We start from the raw sequence: 24,924 nt of genomic DNA, 5'->3' as shown, positions 1-24,924 counted from the left end.
GCATTTGACCAAGATATTTATCTCACCCAGCATGGGTATATAAAAAATGACACCCCAAAACACATTCCCCACCTTCTCCTGAGTACGGAGATACCAGATGTGTGACACTTTTTTGCAGCCTAGGTGGGCAAAGGGGCCCATATTCCAAAGAGCACCTTTCGGATTTGACAGGTCATTTTTTTCAGAATTTGATTTCAAACTCCTTACCACACATTTGGGCCCCTAGAATGCCAGGGCAGTATAACTACCCCACAAGTGACCCCATTTTGGAAAGAAGAGACCCAAAGGTATTCCGTGAGGGGCATGGCGAGTTCCTAGAATTTTTTATTTTTTGTCACAAGTTAGTGGAAAATGATGATTTTTTTTTTTTTTTTTTTTTTCATACAAAGTCTCATATTCCACTAACTTGTGACAAAAAATAAAAACTTCCATGAACTCACTATGCCCATCAGCGAATACCTTGGGGTCTCTTCTTTCCAAAATGGGGTCACTTGTGGGGTAGTTATACTGCCCTGGCATTCTAGGGGCCCAAATGTGTGGTAAGGAGTTTGAAATCAAATTCTGTAAAAAATGACGAGTGAAATCCGAAAGGTGCTCTTTGGAATGTGGGCCCCTTTGCCCACCTAGGCTGCAAAAAAGTGTCACACATCTGGTATCCCCGTACTCAGGAGAAGTTGAGGAATGTGTTTTGGGGTGTCTTTTTACATATACCCATGCTGGGTGAGATAAATATCTTGGTCAAATGCCAACTTTGTATAAAAAAATGGGAAAAGTTGTCTTTTGCCAAGATATTTCTCTCACCCAGCATGGGTATATGTAAAATGACACCCCAAAACACATTCCCCAACTTCTCCCGATTACGGAGATACCAGATGTGTGACACTTTTTTGCAGCCTAGGTGGGCAAAGGGGCCCATATTCCAAAGAGCACCTTTCGGATTTCACTCGTCATTTTTTACAGAATTTGATTTCAAACTCCTTACCACACATTTGGGCCCCTAGAATGCCAGGGCAGTATAACTACCCCACAAGTGACCCCATTTTGGAAAGAAGAGACCCCAAGGTATTCGCTGATGGGCATAGTGAGTTCATGAAAATTTTTATTTTTTGTCACAAGTTAGTGGAATATGAGACTTTGTATGAAAAAAAAAAAAAAAAAAAAAATCATCATTTTCCACTAACTTGTGACAAAAAATAAAAAATTCTAGGAACTTGCCATGCCCCTCACGGAATACCTTGGGGTGTCTTCTTTCCAAAATGGGGTCACTTGTGGGGTAGTTATACTGCCCTGGCATTTTCCAGGGGCCCTAATGTGTGGTAAGTAGGTAAATGACCTGTGAAATCCTAAAGGTACTCTTTGGAATATGGGCCCCTTTGCCCACCTAGGCTGCAAAAAAGTGTCACACATCTGGTATCCCCGTACTCAGGAGAAGTTGAGGAATGTGTTTTGGGGTGTCTTTTTACATATACCCATGCTGGGTGAGATAAATATCTTGGTCAAATGCCAACTTTGTATAAAAAAATGGGAAAAGTTGTCTTTTGCCAAGATATTTCTCTCACCCAGCATGGGTATATGTAAAATGACACCCCAAAACACATTCCCCAACTTCTCCCGATTACGGAGATACCAGATGTGTGACACTTTTTTGCAGCCTAGGTGGGCAAAGGGGCCCATATTCCAAAGAGCACCTTTCGGATTTCACTCGTCATTTTTTACAGAATTTGATTTCAAACTCCTTACCACACATTTGGGCCCCTAGAATGCCAGGGCAGTATAACTACCCCACAAGTGACCCCATTTTGGAAAGAAGAGACCCCAAGGTATTCGCTGATGGGCATAGTGAGTTCATGAAAATTTTTATTTTTTGTCACAAGTTAGTGGAATATGAGACTTTGTATGAAAAAAAAAAAAAAAAAAAAATCATCATTTTCCACTAACTTGTGACAAAAAATAAAAAATTCTAGGAACTTGCCATGCCCCTCACGGAATACCTTGGGGTGTCTTCTTTCCAAAATGGGGTCACTTGTGGGGTAGTTATACTGCCCTGGCATTTTCCAGGGGCCCTAATGTGTGGTAAGTAGGTAAATGACCTGTGAAATCCTAAAGGTACTCTTTGGAATATGGGCCCCTTTGCCCACCTAGGCTGCAAAAAAGTGTCACACATGTGGTATCGCCGTACTCAGGAGAAGGTGGGGAATGTGTTTTGGGGTGTCATTTTACATATACCCTTGCTGGGTGAGAGAAATATCTTGGCAAAAGACAACTTTTCCCATTTTTTTATACAAAGTTGGCATTTGACCAAGATATTTCTCTCACCCAGCATGGGTATATGTAAAATGACACCCCAAAACACATTCCCCACCTTCTCCTGAGTACGGCGATACCAGATGTGTGACACTTTTTTGCAGCCTAGATGCGCAAAGGTGCCCAAATTCCTTTTAGGAGGGCATTTTTAGACATTTGGATACCAGACTTCTTCTCACGCTTTGGGGCCCCTAGAATGCCAGGGCAGTATAAATACCCCACATGTGACCCCATTTTGGAAAGAAGACACCCCAAGGTATTCAATGAGGGGCATGGCGAGTTCATAGAAATTTTTTTTTTTTGGCACAAGTTAGCGGAAATTGATATTTTTAATTTTTTTCTCACAAAGTCTCCCGTTCCGCTAACTTGGGACAAAAATTTCAATCTTTCATGGACTCAATATGCCCCTCACGGAATACCTGGGGGTGTCTTCTTTCCGAAATGGGGTCACATGTGGGGTATTTATACTGCCCTGGCATTCTAGGGGCCCTAAAGCGTGAGAAGAAGTCTGGAATATAAATGTCTAAAAAATTTTACGCATTTGGTTTCCGTGAGGGGTATGGTGAGTTCATGTGAGATTTTATTTTTTGACACAAGTTAGTGGAATATGAGACTTTGTAAGAAAAAAATAAAAAAATTCCGCTAACTTGGGCCAAAAAAATGTCTGAATGGAGCCTTACAGAGGGGTGATCAATGACAGGGGGGGTGATCAATGACAGGGGTGTGATCAATGACAGGGGTGTGATCAATGACAGGGGTGTGATCAATGACAGGGGTGTGATCAATGACAGGGGGGTGATCAGGGAGTCTATATGGGGTGATAACCACAGTCATTGATCACGCCCGTGTAAGGCTTCATTCAGACGTCCGTATGCGTTTTGCGGATCCGATCCATCTATCAGTGGATCCGTAAAAATCATGCGGACGTCTGAATGGAGCTTTACAGGGGGGTAATCAATGACAGGGGGGTAATCAATGACAGGGGGGTGATCAGGGAGTCTACATGCGGTGATCACCACAGTCATTGATCATGCCCCTGTAAGGCTTCATTCAGACGTCCGTATGCGTTTTGCGGATCCGATCCATCTATCAGTGCATCCGTAAAAATCATGCGGACATCTGAATGGAGCTTTACAGGGGGGTAATCAATGACAGGGGGGTAATCAATGACAGGGGGGTGATCAGGGAGTCTATATGGGTTGATCACCACAGTCATTGATCACACCCCTGTAAGGCTTCATTCAGACGTCCGGATGCGTTTTGCGGATCCGATCCATCTATCAGTGCATCCGTAAAAATCATGCGGACATCTGAATGGAGCTTTACAGGGGGGTGATCAGGGAGTCTATATGGGGTGATCACCACAGTCATTGATCATGCCCCTGTAAGGCTTCATTCAGACGTCCGGATGCGTTTTGCGGATCGGATCCATCTATCAGTGCATCCGTACAAATCATGCGGACATCTGAATGGAGCTTTACAGGGGGGTAATCAATGACAGGGGGGTAATCAATGACAGGGGGGTGATCAGGGAGTCTATATGGGTTGATCACCACAGTCATTGATCACGCCCCTGTAAGGCTTCATTCAGACGTCCGGATGCGTTTTGCGGATCCGATCCATCTATCAGTGCATCTGTAAAAATCATGCGGACATCTGAATGGAGCTTTACAGGGGGGTGATCAGGGAGTCTATATGGGGTGATCACCACAGTCATTGATCATGCCCCTGTAAGGCTTCATTCAGACGTCCGGATGCGTTTTGCGGATCGGATCCATCTATCAGTGCATCCGTACAAATCATGCGGACATCTGAATGGAGCTTTACAGGGGGGTGATCAGGGAGTCTATATGGGGTGATCACCACAGTCATTGATCATGCCCCTGTAAGGCTTCATTCAGACGTCCCGGATGCGTTTTGCGGATCGGATCCATCTATCAGTGCATCCGTAAAAATCATGCGGACATCTGAATGGAGCTTTACAGGGGGGTGATCAGGGAGTCTATATGGGGTGATCACCACAGTCATTGATCATGCCCCTGTAAGGCTTCATTCAGACGTCCGGATGCGTTTTGCGGATCCGATCCATCTATCAGTGGATCCGTAAAAATCATGCGGACGTCTGAATGGAGCTTTACAGGGGGGTAATCAATGACAGGGGGGTAATCAATGACAGGGGGGTGATCAGGGAGTCTATATGGGGTGATAACCACAGTCATTGATCATGCCCCTGTAAGGCTTCATTCAGACGTCCGTATGCGTTTTGCGGATCCGATCCATCTATCAGTGGATCCGTAAAAATCATGCGGACATCTGAATGGAGCTTTACAGGGGGGTGATCAATGACAGGGGGGTAATCAATGACAGGGGGGTGATCAGGGAGTCTATATGGGGTGATCAGGGGCTAATAAGGGGTTAATAAGTGACGGGGGGGGGGTGTAGTGTAGTGTAGTGGTGCTTGGTGGTACTTTACTGAGCTACCTGTGTCCTCTGGTGGTCGATCCAAACAAAGGGGACCACCAGAGGAGCAGGTAGCAGGTATATTAGACGCTGTTATCAAAACAGCGTCTAATATACCTGTTAGGGGTTAAAAAAAACACATCTCCAGCCTGCCAGCGAACGATCGCCGCTGGCAGGCTGGAGATCAACTCTCTTACCTTCCGTTCCTGTGAGCGCGCGCGCCTGTGTGCGCGCGTTCACAGGAAATCTCGGCCATCGCGAGATGACGCATATATGCGTGACTCTGCGCAGGGCTGCCACCTCCGGAACGCGATCCTGCGTTAGGCGGTCCGGAGGTGGTTAATGTATTCAGTTTCGTCTTCCAAAAAGCTGCAACATAAAAGACCATTAAGATATTTCAAGCAGAACCGTAGACCCCATCATAAGGCAGTTTAACACAATGGTCGTGCTGCGGGTTTTCTACAGCACAAAAAAGGGCTGTTTCATGGCTGTCTACACTATATACTGTGCGTGACAGGTTAAAGGCATAGCATTCAGACACTTTAACCATCCGCTGTACATACTGTGGGTATTTTTGTACAATGCACATAATATAAATGCCAAGTTCCTGTCAAAGATCAGCAAATAAGCATCATGCAGTGCTTTTGGCGCTAATGTTGCAAGACCTTGGCGCTTAGACTGCTTGCAATAGGTGAGAAGGAGGTCCTAGTAAGCTATATGTTCAGTGCCCCCCATGCTGCTGTAGTTCTCTTTGCCATGGTCAAGCATGTCCCATATATACCCGTTCCTACCTGTGTAATGAGATGACGCATGCGCAGTTGATCGTTACCACAACACAGGGTGGGCATGTGCTTTGTGTAAAGGCTGCTGTGAATGAAGAAGCAGCTCCTCGCTTCTCTATCTGCGTCACCAGACTGTGTGATTGCGCAGTCATACCACCTATTCACTGAGAATGTCAAGGATAATGTTAGTAGGAATTTTAAAAATCATGGAGAAGGCAATCCTACTCTAAAACATAACTTTTAATACGTCTGTTAAAATTATACCTACTTACATAATAGACAATTTTATAAAAACAATAGTGCCGAGATATATCAAGGGTCCCATGAGGGACTCATCCCAAGAATAGTTTCCACATGCATAGTCACTTACGGTTTGATGATCAAACTACACGGATATGATCATCACTGGTGGTATACTGCAGTCACACGTGGGACCATATCCTAATTGGCTACCATGCCGAAAGAAGTCCCCTAATGAACCTATTATGATCTAAAGGGGAAACGTGTCTATAGGAAGGGAGCTTTATTGTAGGGACAGCCACCAAGAAGTGGGGCCGTCCCTTTCAGGGTGATTACTCTGCTTTTAGGCAGGGACAACTCGATTGAAAGGGTGAGATATATACCTTTTTCTACCACCAATACAGTATCTCCTAGGACAAAGAAACGGATGAGCCATTCTAGAAAACTTGTAAGAATTTGGAGGTAAACTCTGGAATTGTCAAGCTCTGAAACCATATACCAAGAATGGATATGAATACAGTATACCGCCAGTGATCATCATATCCGTAGGTGACCACGAATGTGGAAACTATTCTTAGGACGAGTCCCTCATAGGACCCTTGATTTAACTTGGCACTACTGTTTATACACCACTGTATTTTAATGGACATGCTGTACTAAAAGTTATGTTTTAGAGTATGTTTTTGTCATCACAGTGCACGTTACCACACTGGGTATTTTGGGGGTTTAGCCGACATCAGCAGCACAGAGGAGGGAGCAGCGAGCTTCTAGGAGAGGCAAGGAGCTGCATCTGCCGCAAGAAAACAGAAGTCACATGACCACCGCACCGACGAAGGATTGCCCAGATCGTGCTGCCCTGACCCAAAAATTCATGGAAGATCAATGGTAGAAGAGGAAGACGAACTGCAGGCAAGTGTGTTTCTACAGACAGATTACATCGTTTTTGAGAAAAAAATAATAAGTTTAATTCTGGGAATACCCCTATAAAGGTCTACATGTACGATATCACTTCATGGAACTGCATGCAGTAGACAAATAGCTGTAGTTAACAGATACCAAATATTATCCTTCCCTAAGGACTACATTCACTGTACCTAATGATATATGGATCTTGCACGGCAGAAACCTACGGAGCGTGTTCCATGATAAATAAACTATTTTGGTAACGCTCAGCTGTATTTCAGCGATACCAAATACACACAATGAAGGCCTCAAGCTAAACTCACTGGTTGCTATGGAAACGGCAATGCAGCATCAAGATATTTTCAGATCCGTACAACTGTAGTGTTTATGTGGCCTAATAAACTGGAACATCTTGCAGACAGGCGCAGTGAGTAGTCGTTAGCTTTTTCATTTTATCATTACATGAACCAAAACAGCAAAAAAGAGGGCTGGGCAAAACCCGGCTAGACGATCAGCCTGGCAGCTACAGAATTATGGAACCTAAACACCAAATTCTGGTGCCCACCAGCCAGGGTTGTCCAAAAATTCTTGCCTAATTGTCAGCATTATATCAACTTTTAAATATTTTACCTGTAATCATCCAGTGTGGTGCAGAGAAAAGCAACATATTGACGGACCATGTATGTGGAGGGGGTGGGGATCCCCTTGGTCACGGCAAACTGCTTCTTCACTTCCCCAGTAGTCATAGCAACACCTTCCATCACTTCTCCAATAGTCATAGCATATCACACACGCATGCATACACAAACACAGACAGCGTCACTGTACAGCGTGGCAGGAAGACGACTAGGGAGGGAATTTGCCAAGAGGCAGCGCCGTCCGGGACTAAAGAGGTTAGTTCATTTATTTTAAATGTCAGATATGAGGCTAATGGAGGGTCTTATGGGGATCTGATCTGAGGCTGGGGGGTCTGAGTTGAGGCTGGGGAGTCTGATGGGGGCTGATCTGAGGCTGGGAGGTCTGATGGGAGTCTGACCTGAAGCTAGAAAGGGGACAATTAGGGTCTAATCTGAGGCTGGGAGGTCTGATGGGAGTCTGATTTAAAGGCTGATGGAGGTGGGGGCAGATCTGAGGCTGAGAAAGGGCCAAAGGCAGGGACAGTTGCAAAGAAAAAGGCAGGGACAGTGGCAGGGAGAGTGAAATCTGGGTGAACCCCTCTCTGGACCCCCTTTAGGTGAGCTTGGCTGCCATTAATGCCAAATAAAGAACTAAATATGTAACATTCTGAACTTAAAAAGTGCAGCCATTTTGTGCTGCACAAACAAGGCACTCTAGATTATTATTTTTTTTAAATGAAGCCCAGATACAGCAGTCACATTTTTAAGTTGAGAATTTTGTATGGCCCCCGAATGATGTTACAAATATCCAAATGGCCCTTGGCAGCAAAAAGGTTCCCCACCCCCTGTCTTAGATAAAGAACAGAAAGTAACATCAGGATACACCAGGCAAAAATCATGAGAAGGGAACACAACTTAAAAACAAAGATCCAATCAAGTAAAGGTCCCGTAAAGGGGCCACAAATCAGCCTGAGGACTGGGAGAATGAAGATATTCAAGTCTTCAAGTAGAGAGAAGTTTAAAGAGGACTTTTCACTTGGAAATGCAAGTTAAACTAAAAGATATACCCTTACTTGCCGGCCCCCGGTGGTGCTTATTCAGTTCTTCATTTTGCAATCATTCCCCCCCGCAATATTTCCCGCATTCTATGCTAATGAGCCATTCGGCTCAACTGGGCGGGCCTGCAAAAGTTCTCCCGGGCGTGTCTTTCTTCTGCCTGGCACGGAGCGCATCCAATCAGCGCGCTCCGCTCTTAGCCAGGGAGAAGAAGCTCCAGTTCTCGTGAGATTCGCGAGAACTGGAGCGATTTCATCTATCCTGAGTCGGCGCCATCTTGGATTCCCGCGGCGAGCATTGGAGCAGCGTCGGCTCAGGATGGATAAAATCGCTCCAATTCTCGCAAGAACTGGAGCTTCTTCTCCCTGGCTAAGAGCAAAGCGCGCTGATTGGTTGCGCTCCGTGCCAGGGAGAAGAAAGACACACCCGGGAGAATTTTTGCAGGCCCGCCCAGTTGAGCCGAATGGCTCATTAGCATAGAAGGCGGGAAATATTGCAGGGGGCACCGCGGACAAACGGGGGCACTGAGTGCAAAATGAAGAACTGAATAAGCACCACCGGGGGCCGGCAAGTAAGGGTATATCTTTAGTTTAACTTGCATTTTCAGGTGAAATGTCCTCTTTAACAAGACGTTAAATACAAAATGGAGTCGGTTGGTTGCTGTTCAAAGTGTGAGCAGGAATAAAAACAGTGAAGTTATCCTCTATCAACATGATTGGGGATAACTATTAGTTTGGTGGGGGTCCCTCGAAATGAACAGAGCAGTTGGTTGGGCATGATTCACAGCTGCTCCAATAATTTTTATGGGAATTCAGGAGATAGCAGAGAGCTGTACTTTGCCATCTCCGGAACTTCCATAGAAATTAATGAAGAGGCTGCGCACATGCCTGACCAGCTGCTCCGTTCATTTCAGGTGGATCCATGGGATACGGGGTCCCTGTTCTCGTGATCCATGGAGGTGCCAACAGTAGGACCCCCACCGATCTAATAGTTATAGGATGGGGATAACGTCACAGAATACCCCTTTAAGCCCACAAACAGCAGATGAGTCTACGTGGTGGTAGGTGTACGCTGATATTTATATGGACAGTAGCACACAACCAATTATTCTCAGCACATTAGATGATATATTTAGTCCGCTTTGATTTACTTTTGAAATTATAACTCGCAATGCTCATGAAGGATTGTAGCCTACTGAACAAATCTCAGCTCCATAATGGTAAAGTATAAGGTAGCACTACCTCCAGCTTCTGTCTCAGAGTTTCAGGCTCTGGAAGAATTAAAGGGTCAAACTGCTTCCAGAAAACTTTTGATATGCTCTCTCTCCTCGCTGCATGAGACAGGAGCAAGATAGGCCCATAGATTTTCTAGCGAGTCCAACTCGCTTCCTGTCCTGCCAGAGTGTTTCTCTCCACTTGTTCTAGATATTGGTGCGGGTCTCAGCACGGAGACTCCCACCGATCAAAACTTTTGATATGTCCCTATAACATATCATATTCTGAAAGCACAGTGACCATTTAATTCCTCCAGAGCCTGAAACTAGAACGAGGGGAGAGCGCTGGTTTAGCACCTGGGCAAGACAGACTATATAAAATCTAGGGTCCCATCTCTCTCCCGTCTTGAGAGGAGAGGAGAGAAAGCGCACTAAGTGAGAGCTTCTCTCCCCTGGTTCTAGAGATCAGTGGAGGTCTTAGTGCTGTTTTGAACTTTTGATATATCCCTATAACAAATCAAAAGTGTTCTGAAAGCACAGTGAACCCTTAGGTTTCTCCTTGTGGAGATCACCAAGTTGGAACAAAGTGATCTTGAAGGCCAGGCAATGGTTTTTGAGAAAAAGAAAATGTAGATAAGCTTTTATGGAAGAGGACAAAAGTTGGCTCCCTAGTTCCACCTATGGGAAGGGCCTTTAGACAATAGAGGTTTTGCCTGCTACTATAGCTCTATACCATTCTTTCTCCTGCAGCTGTTAAACAAAAATATATTTCATACAACATATAGGCTTTATTCTACCTATATATTTAAATTGCCACAAAAAATGTGAAATGTTAAAAGTCGTTTACACCAAGACAAATTTCTGTAATTGCCCACCTTAACCCCTCAACCCCCACTGCCCATCTCCTTTTAAAGGCTGGCTGAGATCACAGCCAGCTGAAGGGGTAGGGATGCTTCAACTCTTCATATCTCGGGCTTGGTAACAGCTAGAGATAGGTTTTTGTTTTAAAGTCTAAACTTTAAATTAAGACCAAAATTTCAGTATTATCTCCTCTACATCTGGAGATTTAGCTGTTAGAATTTGGGTCGGGAGTGAAGGCAGTTGAAACCTGTTACTCTCACCTCAACAGCTGTATCTCCTGATGTCGAGGAGATCATGTTGTGAATCTCGTTTTAAAGCCTAAACTGTCAGTTTTAAAACAAGTCCAGTCCCATATGACTAGCTGTTACAAAGCCCTAGACATGAGGGGTTAAAGCAGGCCTCCTACTGCTGTCCAATCTCTGCTTGGAATGAACAGTTAGTTCCTCTGCTGAAAGCACGAGCAGAGCTCTGGCAAAACTGTTAAGGGGTAAAGGGGTTTTCTGACTCCGGTCACCACCACAGATAAGCTATCTGAAAAAGCCATGGTGCTTCAGTGAGCTGCGCGTCATCAAAGCATAAGAAGCCTAGAGCCGTACAATGCAGAGAGACTGTGCTTCGTATTGCAGCCCAGGCCTTTCACTTGAATGGGATTGAACTGCAGATAGGAAGAAAGCAACCATGTTTTTCTAATCCAAGAAAACCCCTTTAAGATGGCTATATACATTTAATAGATGGTAACTTAATGCTTGTTTAACCAACAGCTGTTTCCCCACACCGGCACCCAGCAATCGCATTGTGCCAATGCACCTACAGGGAATGCCTCTGTCAAACTCTTTAAATGACATGGTCACTACTGACTATGGCATCTGAGGGTTTAAATGGCCAGGATTGTAAAGATCTCCAATCCTGGCCACTGCAATAGGAAGTGGGCTGTATGATAAACCTGGCACTCTGTGCTGAGGAAATGGACACGCCTTCTGTGCCTATACCATCCACTGGATGTACAATTACATCCTATTGCAGTTAGAAGACAAAAATTAAGGTGTAACAGTACAACCTTTAGCAGGGAGGTGTTAAAACACACACAAGTGGTTTTCATACACACACATATATTATATATATATATATATGTTGCAAAAATCCACGGCACTCCTTAAAAGTGAAAAAATGTGCTATTTATTCACACATGTCATACCGAAACATTGCTGTATGACATGTGTGAATAAATAGCCAATTTTTTCACTTTTAAGGCGTGCCGTGGATTTTTGCAACTTGTCTACCACCCAGAATCGAGGGGTTACCGCTGGCACCCACTTTACAGTTGGCAAAGGAGTGCTGCCCTACTTTTGAGTATATATATATATATATATATATATATATATATATATACACACACACACACACACATACATCTTGTGGTAGTTTTCCTTTATGCACTGACAAATAGTTCTACAGGTTGACATATCTTAAAGAGCACGTCAGCAGGAGTAATCCTATTAAACTAGACATAATGCCTGGTAGAGTTGATCCTGCTGATAAAACCCATAATTTTACTGTGAAAATCCATTGCATCGTTCTGTAGAAAATTGTCTTTTAATTCCTATGTAAATGAGGACTTCAGTGCACCTCAGCTCTGCAGCTTTCCAGCTCTGGCCCCTCCCCCTTGACTGACAGGGACAGGCACATCTTCTTGTCTGGCCCTGTAATCCCACACAATACACTCAACTACCGCCACATGTGTAGTACTGGTCTGTGCAGCAGGGCAAGCTGAAGCAGATGTACTGTGCATGCACTGACACCAATGATGCTTGGCTGTGTAAATCAAGTGGTGGATAGAGTGAAAGCAAAGTAGCCAAGATGCCCCGAGAGACTAGGGCCTGTCCCTCAATGCACTGAAGCCCTCGTTTAAACAATCAGATCCAGATCAATCACGTCTTTATATGATGGTTGTCCAGCACAAAGTTTAAAATAAAGTCTGTAGATCCACAATGCAGAGATCTACTCTTTTAATAACTTTGTTTTATCCCATGTATAAATAAATGTAACTTATAGTAACTTTATTAGTACAGTGAGATTTAAAAACATCTGAAAGTCTGGTGATCCAGCTCAAAGCTGCAACATAATGTACAGACAGACAGAAACAGAGATTGAAACATAGGATGTGTCGGCAGATAAGAACCATTTGGCCCATCTAGTCTGCCCAATATACTGAATACTATGGATAGCCCTTGGCCCTATCTTATTGGAATCAGAAACTCTCTAAATTACTAGGTTATGGTAGTAGATGCTGTTCTATAACCATCCAATAATTCAGAATATCTGATCAGAGAGCAACTATGAAGTCCCACAAATTGCAGATGACAGGAATGTGATTGTGCGTTAGTGTTGACGTGACTTACCTTTACAGTATCCAGGTCTCCAGCTTTTGATGCTTCAAGCAGTCTATAATCCACATCAGAAGTACGGGCTGGTGTGCTTTCTGTATCAGAAACAAGTAAATTTTATTACAAAAACATATACAATATACAGTACACGTAACTGTCTTCTATTGGTGGGGAATATTTATTTTTTTATAGAAAGTGTTTCCCTTACTACTCTTTGTAATGATGTCAAAGTGTATAGTAGCATGGTGGAAATAACACAATGATGCTGGATTGTTTGCAGCACACTTTTCAAATTTAAAGGGATAGTCTTATACATCCACAATATAAAGGCAATATATACACAACATACACTATATATCTGTCACCAGGATAACCCCTATTAAAGGGCTCATTATGCTGATTAAAACAATACCTTTCTTTTATCTGTATGCTAAACAGCTGCAGAGAAATGTGTGTTTTTATTTATATGCAAATAAGAATTTCCAGGAGTCGGGGCTAAATCTTTTAAGCACTGCCTAGTAACACCCTCTGTGCTCTGCACACTCCTCTTCTTGATTGACAGGGCTAGAAATGCTGAAGGCAGAGCTGTGTCCTAGAGCTCTAAATATCATATACACTATGTACTATAGCTTCACCACACTGAGATCTGCTCAGAAAGCTAATATACATATTACTGCTTTATTCACAGGCGCAATATATGGATTATAAAGACACCAGTAATATGTGTTAGCTTATAAGCATAGAAAAAACATGCATAACTATGTGGTAATGCTATAGCTTGGTGGTTTAGTAATTGGTTTTGCATGTAAAGATCCCAGGTTTGAATCTTGGAAAAGTAAAGGGATGATGAGATCTGCACACTCTATAGAGTTGGGTGCTCACAGAGGACGATAGGTCGTCTCGTGTCAAAGTAGAAAATTCGTGGCACACCAGAATTAATTGATGGTTTTTAATTAGTAGACGTATTACATCATATCATATATACAGTCAGGTCCATAAATATAAGGACATTGACACAATTCTAATATTTTTGGATCTATACACCACCACAATGGATTTGAAATGAAACAAACAGGATGTGCTTTAACTGCAGACTGTCAGCTTTAAATTGATGGTATTTATATCCAAATCAGGTGAACGGTGTAGGAATTACAACAGTTTGCATATGTGCCTCCCACTTGTTAGGGAACCAAAAGTAATGGGACAGAATAATCATCAGAAATCAAACTTTCACTTTTTAATACTTGGTTGCAAATCCTTTGCAGTCAATTACAGCCTGAAGTCTGGAACGCATAGACATCACCAGACGCTGGGTTTCATCCCTGGTGATGCTCTGCCAGGCCTCTACTGCAACTCTCTTCAGTTCCTGCTTGTTCTTGGGGCATTTTCCCTTCAGTTTTGTCTTCAGCAAGTGAAATGCATGCTCAATCGGATTCAGGTCCGGTGATTGACTTGGCCATTGCATAACATTCCACTTCTTTCCCTTAAAAAACTCTTTGGTTGCTTTTGCTGAATGCTTTGGGTCATTGTCCATGTGCACTGTGAAGAGCCGTCCAATGAGTTCTGAAGCATTTGGATGAATATTAGCAGATAATATTGCCCGAAACACGTCAGAATTTATCCTGCTGCTTTTGTCAGCAGTCAGTGACATCATCAATAAATACAAGAGAACCAGTTCCATTGGCAGCCATACATGCCCACGCCATGACACTACCACCACTGTGCTTCACTGATGAGGTGGTATGCTTACGATCATACCATACTCTTCTCATCACTCTGGTACAAGTTGATCTTGGTCTCATCTGTCCATAGGATGTTGTTCCAGAACTGTGAAGGCTTTTTTAGATGTCGTTTGGCAAACTCAAATCTGGCCTTCCTGTTTTTGAGGCTCACCAATGGTTTACATCTTGTGGTGAACCCTCTGTATTCACTCTGGTGAAGTCTTCTCTTGATTGTTGACTTTGACACACATACACCTACCTCCCGGAGAGTGTTCTTGATCTGGCCAACTGTTGTGAAGGCTGTTTTCTTCACCAGGGAAAGAATTCTTCGGTCATCCACCACAGTTGTTTTCCGTGGTCTTCTGGTGTTGCTGAGCTGACCGTTGCGTTACTTCTTTTTGAGGCTACTTTCACACTAGCGTTCGGAGCGGATCCGTCTGATGTTTCATCAGACGGATCCGCTCCGATAATGCAGACGTTCGCATCCGTTCAGAACGGATGCGTCTGCATTAAAACTTAGAAAATTTTCTAAGTGTGAAAGTTGTCTGAGCGGATCCGTTCAGACTTTACATTGAAAGTCAATGGGGAACGGATCCACTTGAAGATTGAGCCATATGGTGTCATCTTCAAGCGGATCCGTCCCCATTGACTTCCATTATAAGTCTGGACGGATCCGCTCGCCTCCGCACGGCCAGGCGGACACCTGAACGCTGCAAGCAGCGTTCAGGTGTCCGCTCACTGAGCGGAGCGGAGGCTGAACGCTGGCAGGCGGATGCATTCTCAGTGGATCCGCCTCCACTGAGAATGCATTGGGGCCAGACGGATGCGTTCGGGGCCGCTCGTGAGCCCCTTCAAACGGTGCGCACGAGCGGACACCCGAACGCAGGTGTGAAAGTAGCCTAAGAATGTTCCAAACAGTTGTTTTGGCCACGCCTAACGTTTTTGCTATCTCTCTGATGGGTTTTTTTCAGCCTAATGATGGCTTGCTTCACTGATGGTGACAGCTCTTTGGATCTCATCTTGAGAGTTGACAGCAACAGATTCCAAATACAAATAGCAGACTTGGAATGAACTCTGGACCTTTTATCTGCTCATTGTAATTGGGATAATGAGGGAATAACACACACCTGGCCATGGAACAGCTGAGAAGCCAATTGTCCCATTACTTTTGGTCCCTTAACAAGTGGGAGGCACATATGCAACTGTTTTAATTCCTGCACCGTTCACCTGATTTGGATGTAAATACCCTCAAATTAAAGCTGACAGTCTGCAGGTAAAGCACATCTTGTTCGTTTCATTTCAAATAAAATGTGGTGGTGTATAGAGCCCAAAAATTTTACAATTGTGTCCATGTCCCAATATTTATGGACTTGACTGTTTATAGTGTATAGTACATCCGGATTGGAGCATATGAGTTAAAGTCATATAGTTTGTCCCAACGTTTCGGCCATATGATTGACCTTTTTCAAGGGATCTGTAGCTTGTGGATCAAGACCACATCCGGCAGAGGTCTTGATCCAGAAGCTACAGATCCCTTGAAAAAGGTCAATCATATGGCCGAAACGTTGGGACAAACTATTACGACTTTAACTCATATGCTCCAATCCGGATGTACTATACACTATATATATATGATATGATGTAATACGTCTACTAATTAAAAAGCATCAATTAATTCTGGTGTGCAACGAATTTTCTACTTTGAATCTTGGAAAAGACATCAAAACTTTTTTCTTCAGATATTTTTTTTTCTTCCACATTTATCCCATCAGAAAAGTCTATGTCCTTATTATATTGAAAATAATGTTTTGTTATTTTAGAAAGCTAATAAATATTACTGGTTTCTTATCATATATTGTGTCTGTGAATAAATAATACGGTAGGTTTTAGCAAAAAAAAATTCTCAATATAGTATGGCCGTATTATTATTATTTGATTATATATTATTATAGTAGAGCCTTTTAATACAGTTTTGAATAAAGGAAAAAAAAAAAAAAAAAATTAATCTCTTCTGGGAAGCTAGAATCTCTACATACATGGTAGACCACTATACCACTAAGCTATAGTATTACCATATAGTGATGCATGTTTTTTTCTATTCTTATAAGCTAACACATATTACTGGTGTCTTTATAATCATATATTTTGCTTGTGAATAAAGAAGTAATATGTATATTCGCTTTCTGAGCAGATCTCAGTGTGGTGAAGCTATAGTACATATGATATTTAGAGCTCTAGGACAACAGCTCTGCCCTCAGCATTTCTAGACTTGTCAACCAAGGGAAGGGCACAGGGGGTGTTCCAAAGCAGTGCTCAGACGATTCAGCCCTGTCTCCTGGTGCTCCAATTTCTAATTTGCATATGAATAAAAACACATCTCTCTGCAGCTGTTTATCATATAGACAAAAGAAAGGTATCATTTTAATCAGCATCATGAGCCCTACCAGGCAGTATGTCTGGTTTAATAGGGTTGAGCCTGGTGACAGAGCCTCTTTAAAAGGTTTTTCCAAGATTTGTGAACTGATGCGCCGATACTTTTATTACAAGAAGATGTAAGTAGTTGTTAAAATAGACATGTCAGGAGAGGTTGCAGTTCCTCTTTAAAGGGGTTTTCCGAGATATTATAACTGATTATCATCAGTATCTGATCGGTGGCGGTCTGACACCTGGTATTCCCCTTTGATCAGCTGTTTGAGAAGGCACTGGTGCTCACAGTAGCGCTGCAGACTTCTCTCTGCTCAGCAAGCACAGCGCCGTCCATTTGTTGGCAGCTGTACTTGATATTGCAGCTCAGCCCCATTCACTTTAATTGTGGGGAATAGATCATCCGTTAAAAAAAATCTCGGAGATTCATTAGACTACATGTCATCTAACATATCAACAAGCTCACATATTAAAATAATTTAAAAACACTAAATGAGTACAGGGGCTATAAAAATATCTAAATCTTGTAAACCTCATGCAGCACTAACCTATGCATAAGGGATCATGCACAAGAACGTATGCTGGTCAGTCCGTGCATTGGGGACCGCAATTTGCGGTCCCCAATGCACGGGTGACATCCGTGCAGTTTCCGCAGACGGATGCACACCCATTCAACTTGGATGGGTCCTTGATCTGTCTGCACAGCAAAAAAATAGAACATAGAAGCACCCTACGAAAACCTTCTGGATTGCAGGACCCATTCAAGTGAATGGGTCTGCATCCGTGATGCGGTGCACAAACGGCTGCTGTTTGCGGGCAGCAATACGGGCCTGGCCAGCACACGTTCGCATGCATGAGCCCGAATAAGGTCATATCCAGATACAAAAAAAGGATCTTCCGTCATTAGGTTATGCACACAATAAATAAATAAATAAATAAATGAACCCTAATAATTTACCCCCAGAAACAGCTTTGCATGCAAAACGTACATGGGGGTGTCCAATACACTTTGGAATATTTTTTCTTTCATTATCTGAATTGCATGTTGTTACCTATTTGTTGCAGTAGTACCATGTTATCTTAGTTATGCCTCTTTTATATGTTGTTTTAAGTGTTTTTTTTTCTATTTATCTAATAAAGTTATGATTGTATTCATTCATTGTTGGTCTAGTGCATTATTTGTGGCTTTTCGGTATGTGTACATGGTGGAAAATACATGTTGGAACAATCTGATGTGCATGTGTAGTTTGAATGCTGCAGATCTGACTTCTTAACGTGGTTGTGAACTTCACACAGAAATTAAATCAGCAGCTGTAGAAAAGGCAGTGTGGGTTCCCACTGAAAAGCCTAAGGGAGGTGGAACACACTCCAATGGATGTCACTGAATCCACTGCAAAATCCATGCAGAAACCTTAAAGTGCACAGGATCAAGAGAAGAATAAGATGTCTAAAAAAAAAGTGCCCTGTGTAAACTATCAATATATAACAATATCTTGAAATCATAACAAATCCGTATCCAAAACTATATTGGCAGAAGACAGATTATTTAAAAATGCATAATAATGTGACCAAAACGTGGATCTGGCCCTAATACCACCATGTATGAAAAAAATGCCTGTATCGGGAGCTAGGTGAATGTGCAGTGCCACATACATTTGCAATAATTTCTTGGTTTAGTGTACAATTTTAAATAGTCACCAAACATTTTTGAAGAATGAGGTATAAATTTCCAATGAACCCACAATGATTAAATAATTTTTAAAGGGGTTGTCCCATGATTAATATAAAAAATGAAAATTAGAAATGACACTCTCTTTCTAACAAATCTAGAACCAGCCCTCTACCTCACATGGATGCAGAGATCTCCCCATTCATTGCTCTGCTAGATTTATATCAAACTGGCAGCTCAAGGGGAGTGTCTTTTCTGCTGCAGCTCAGGGGGCGTGTCCATGCTCACCCTATCACAGCTCAGGAGGCAGTTAAAGAATGAAGCTGAGCATGTGCGGCCATCTCAGTGAGCAGGACAAAGAAATAAAGAAAAGAACAGCAGGTGGCGCTATACAGATACATTTTCGTGAATAGTTCAGTGGCTATCCAAAATTTTTAATTACAGGCAATGCAAAAGTATTCAGATCCAGGTGCTAAATTTTTCATGGGACATCCCCTTTTAAGGGTCCCCATGGTGTAAAATAAATAAATCAGACCCTCTCGACAATCAGGAAATGCCCACTCATAAGTCACCGGGTGAAGAATGTGTCTGGCGAGCTGGCATTTCCCCTATGCTGAGGGGAACCAAGCAGCAAAGACTAGCAGGGAACCCCAAAGTGCTGGAACAACAACAGCACCAGATCCCAATTGACTGTATTGGGGCCCGGTGGTCATCCGAGCCTCTTTCCGGCATAGATACAAGGTTTCCGCCGGGCAAAAAGCATTGTATGCAACAGTTTTTGGTCCAGCCAACAGCCGTTATTTCTGCTGGATCAGCATGCCGTAGATGTGAAAGTGGCCTTTGTAAATCCAAAGTACCATCCGTATCAATGCTATCACATATAAACCAAGTAGGAAGTCAATGTTGATTTGAATTATTTTTTGGATACACACAATGAGGGAGATTTACTAACATAAATGTGCCAGAATTCTGGCTCAACTTGTGCAAAAAAAGGCTTTACAAGCTTTACTCTGAATTTATTTTGGACACTTTTTGGGCCTTCTTTTCGATGCCCGTATGTCCTTGTGAGACGAGCATCATTCAACTGCTTCCAAATGTGTTGTCCACTAAATGATTTTTCATATTTCTCCAAGAACATAATCAATGAAATAGGATTTTAAATTAAAAGTTAAAAAATGTTTATTCCCCATACAAGGATTTTTTTCCTGCCACTTAGACAATCTCAATAGCTGCTTGTGGCTCGCTTTTGTAGAAATGCAATTTTATCAGACTATTTTGTTTATAAACATTGTGGTGTTTAATATATTTTTTTATTATTGTGCACAAAAATCCTCTTTTCTTTTAGTCACTCAGTGGAAGTCATTTTAATTGCTCTACCCATGTGCCTTATTATGAAATCAACATTGGCCATAAAACGAAAGCTTTGAAGATGCAATCACTCACCGCTTAGAATTTGCTGCACAGCTTCATTTCCCATCTGTGATGCTGTAAAACCTTGCAGAGAGATGATTGACGCATCAGAGCCAAAGCTCAACAGAAGACGACACGTCTGCACGTGACCTCCCAGTGCAGCTCTGTGCAGGGCTGTTTGCCCAAGTGTGTCCAAGGCATTCATCTTAGGGGAAAGAACACAACATTATAAAAAAAAAAAAAATCTAAGTAACATAGTACTTTGAAAAGATACCATCCTCTTATTTTTCTCTGAAAGCATGACTTTCAACAGTAGAAATCAAGGTAATAGAGCTGAGAAGTGAATATTTTTTTAGATCAATGTAACTAATGCAATTTATCAGTGCCAATAGTTTTAAATTGGCACATTCAATTTTATTTTATCTAAAAGATCTTACTATAAAATTATTTTTAAAATGGGGTTCTCCAAGATTAGAAAAAGGTGGCTGCTTTCTTCCAAAAACAGCACAACGCCTGTCCACAGGTTTTTTGTGATCTTGCATCTCGCCTGATTCACTTTAATGGAGCCGAGCTGGAATACCAGACGCAACCTGTGGACAGGTGTGGTGCTATTTTTGGAAAGAAGTAGCCATGTATTCTAATCATGGAGAACCTCTTTAAATGCCAATGCTGAGGTGAAAAATATAGCTTTTACGGCTTTTAGAACGCACAAATTAAAAAAACAAAAAAGCGCAGCATCCTTAAAGGTATTGTCCAGGTTCTAGATACTGATGACTTATCCTGAGTATAGGTCATGTACATCTCTAACCCGGATGACCACATGTGTAATACAGCTGGCACCCACTGGCAATGACCAGGATTGGAGATAACTTTGATCCTGGTCATTTAACCCCTCAGATTCCACACTCAATAGAGACTTCAGATTCTGAAAAGTTAGTCAGAGGGAGGGTGCTCCATTTGACCTACTCGGTGAAATCGCAAGGTGCTAATTGGCGGCTATGGCAGTCTGGGGCATTGTGAAGGCTTCAAGGCCAGCCAAAGTAAGCTACAGCAGGGCTTAATAGGAAGCCTGGAAAAATAACAAAGACTACAATAGTATGAAACTGCAGTCTATGGTATAAGCAATTTAATGATTTGTTGAAATCCTCTAGGAATTTTAAAAATCAAACAAATTAGAATTTAAAACAAACATACGCTTTCCTAATTTTATATATAAAATATTGCTGCGTCTGAAAATGCCCAAACTATTAAATATAAACATTTGCATCCTGTATGATGAATACCACAACCCAAAATTAATTGGCAGAATTGCTATATTTCACCCCACACATTTTTTTTTCCTGTTTTGTAATACAAGATATGGTAAACTGAACGATGCTATTAAAAGAAACAATTTGTCCCCCAAAAATCAAGCCTCATATGAGCATTTGAGCAGAAAAGTAAAGATAAAACATATAGGTCTTTGAAGGAGAAGAGAAAAAAAGCAAAAACAAACACCAAAAAAATAAAATAAAATTGGCCTGGTCCTGTAGGAGTTACCCTTGCATAAAAAAGCAATCATATTTGGAAATTGATGTATCTCATTTAAGCTGAGAAAACACAATTCCCCTTCCTACACTGTATGGCTTCGGTCCTTTTCCTGCTTGTTTCTAATTACAAGGGGTGGGATCAACTTTTCATTTCAGCATTAAAACCCTCAGAAGCAGTTTGTATTGAAACGACACAAAGAGATATCATTGCAGATAGATGGCCAAGATACTCCAATTAAATTACCGTACTCATCCTGTTGCCAGGAACGGGGGATGAATCAGAGTCTGAGTAGCAAAGTAATTTTCATAAAAGCCGAATGTCTTTGAGGTACTGTAGGATTTTCAGATAAATGTACTGACCTAATATTCTAATTGTATCTAACCCTGAGCTTAGAAAGAGAGGAATAGACCGCACAGCTTGGTACAAAAGCAACAATATCAACTCCATGCAAAAAAGAAGACTTTCTATTTAAATATGACATTTTACCTTTGCTCCATGTTTATGCAGAACTTCAACGACATCATTGTGTGCTCTTTCAGCAGCTACATGTAAAGGCGTCATGAAACTACAACAAAGTAAGAAATGATGCAGTATTTAAATCCTCAGTCTCAAACTTCTCACTCTTCCCCATTTCAAAACAGGAAAGGAAGACATTGCCCATAAATACAGGGGATACTCGAAAAATTAGAATATCGTGCAAAGTATCGCATTTTGAGGTACCCTTTGCTTAGGGGATATGGATGAATTAGCTGACTAGAGTGTGACACTTTGAGCCTAGAATATTGAACCTTTTCACAAAATTCTAATTTTAAGCTGCATTAATGCAATTCCTTTTAATTTGCATTACTGAAATAAATTTACTTTTGCACGATATTCTAATTTTTCGAGTTTCACCTGTACCTGTAAGGATACTTTCACACTAGCATTATTCTTTTCCGGTATTGAAATCCAGTAAAGGGTCTTAATACCGGAAAAAAAAACGCTCAGTTTTGTCCTAATGCATTCTGAATGGAAAGCAATCCGTTCAGTATGCATCAGGATGTCGTCCGCTCCGTCCCATGTACGGTATTTGACCGGACAAAATACCACAGCATGCTGCAATATTTTTTCTGGCCAAAATCCCGGAACAATAGTGCACTTAATTTCCACAGAGATCTGGAAAATGCCGCATCGCCAGATCCAGTTTTCCGGTCTGCGCATGCGCCGGGATAGAGGGGGAGAGGGTTTTCTCTTTTGATCTTTGGGAAAAAAAAATAAAAAATACTGGATCCGTTATTCTGGATGATACCGGATCGGTCTAACAGATCCGGGAAAAAAAAGCTTTCCGTTTGTATACGGATTGCCGGAGCAGCCTGCCAGATTCTAACAACGCTAGTGGAAAAGTACCCTAAACAGGAGGTCACACAACTGTGCAAAGAAATGGTATGGCTTAGGGTATGGCTTAGGGGCTGATCACATCTCATTTTTGCTGTACTTCAAGTGTAAGCACTAGAAACGTATTGCTCGATGGACCCATAGACTATAATTGGCTCAAACGTAGTTCAAAAGTGCATAATTTTGACTCTGTTTGTTGCTGTTTATGGACACAAAGCATACCAAGCTTTTATGTCCCACATGAAACGCATAAAAACTATATATGTCGTTATTTAAAAAAATATATATATATATTTTATTTTTTTACTTTTTAGTAAAATGAGAAAGGGTAAATTAAAGGGGTTTTGTCACTTCAGAAAATAGCATTTATTATATAGAGAAAGTTAATACAAGGCACTTACTAATGTATTGTATCAAGCCAGCAAAGGAAGCAATATGGATAATAACATTTTTCTATCGCATTATATATAGTAACATAGTACATAAGGCCCAAAAAAGACATCTGTCCATCCAGTTTCGGCCTGTTATCCTGCAAGTTGATCCAGAGGAAGGTTTCCATGGTTATGACCACCCTGTAATCCAGCAGCGATAGCTGTGCTTGCACACTGTAGGAAAAAGCCCCGACCTCTCTGTTTGCTGGGAGTGCGCATAGACACTTTTTTCTGTAGTGTGCAAGCACGTCCACTGCTGCTGGATTGCAGGGTGGTAGTAACCTCTGGATGTGAGCTGTGTATAATACGAAGGAATAATGAACCCAGCCAGGAGGCAATGTGGACAATCGCAATGCCATTTGGTGAAGACAACCTCTTTAAGACATTACATTTTCAACAGTCAAAAGTAGTATTTTTATTTTTTTCTTTCTTCTTTTTCAGATGATGCCTTCAAATCCTCATTAAAAAACTATTTTCCAAAAAACCTGCAATGGTTTTACTTTGGCTGAAACCCAGCATTCATGCCAGATCCTTGCTGGATCCCTTTAGTGCAAGCAGTGAACGGTAGTATCCAGCGATGGTGGATCTGGTGCAATCCAGCAGGCTGTTATCTGGTGGAACAGCCTGCCGGATCAGGTTACCAGTGATGTGAATGGAGCCTAGGGGGTCATTCAGATGGCTGTATGTGTTGCTCCGCACCCGTTCCGTATTTTTGCATTCATTTCCGCATCCATTGTTCCTTTTTACGGCCCCGCAAAAAATATGGAGCATGTCCTATTCTTGTCTGCAATTGCGGACAAGAATAGGCATTTTCTATGAGAGTGGCGGCCATGTGCAACCTGCAAATTGCGGAACGCACACAGGCCGGTATCTGTGTTTTGCGGACCACAAAACATATACGGCCATCTGAATGAGCCCTATGGCAGATGCCAGACAGCATCCATCACCATACAGTTCAATTGTAAAAACATATCCGTTTAAGGCCTCATGCCACGACCGATGTTTTGGTCCGCATCCGAGCCGCAGTTTTTGCGGCTTGGATGCGGACCCATTCACTTCAATGGGGCTGCAAAAGATGCGGACAGCACTCAGTGTGTTGTCTGCATCCGTTGCTCCGTTCCATGGTAGGCAAAAAAAATATAACCTGTCCTATTCTTGTCCGTTTTGCGGACAAGAATAGGCAGTTATAACAATGGCTGTCCGTGCCGTTCCGCAAATTGCGGAACGCACACGGAGGCCATCCGTGTTCTGCGGATGGCAAAACACACAACGGTCGTGTGCATTAGGCCGAACTTGTACTTTCTGGCTGGACTCTGCAGGATGGAAGTGTAATATATTAAAGGTTTTCTGTCATGAGAAAAATCGTTATGTAGCTGACTGACATTAGGGATGTGCTAATGTCAGCAGTACGTAACAGTATGATTTATATCTCCCTGCCTGCCGCTGTTCCCTCAAAATAAAGACTTATAATATGCTAATGAGCCTCTAGGTGCTAGTGGGGCGTTGCTGCAGCGCCTAGAGGCTCCGTCTTCTCATCCTTTGGCA

The 24,924-nt window shown here is 42.2% G+C and overlaps 1 protein-coding gene across 3 annotated transcripts in view; it reads right to left on the bottom strand.

Annotated features, from left to right (window-relative positions):
* Window positions 1-24,924, bottom strand: part of TNKS (tankyrase) — a 246,026-nt gene that overhangs the window by 48,058 nt on the left and 173,044 nt on the right. For all 3 annotated transcript variants that reach the window (XM_040417872.1, XM_040417873.1, XM_040417874.1), the window contains 3 exons: window positions 22,061-22,139; window positions 20,078-20,249; window positions 12,836-12,915 (listed from right to left, as the gene is read on the bottom strand). In XM_040417872.1, coding sequence (XP_040273806.1) covers window positions 12,836-12,915; window positions 20,078-20,249; window positions 22,061-22,139 — 331 coding nt within the window. The remainder of the gene's footprint in view (window positions 1-12,835; window positions 12,916-20,077; window positions 20,250-22,060; window positions 22,140-24,924) is intronic.

The sequence above is a fragment of the Bufo bufo genome, chromosome 2 (assembly GCF_905171765.1).
Source record: "Bufo bufo chromosome 2, aBufBuf1.1, whole genome shotgun sequence".
NCBI classification, from domain to species: Eukaryota; Metazoa; Chordata; class Amphibia; order Anura; family Bufonidae; genus Bufo; species Bufo bufo.
This window is presented reverse-complemented; position numbering and strand designations above follow the sequence as displayed.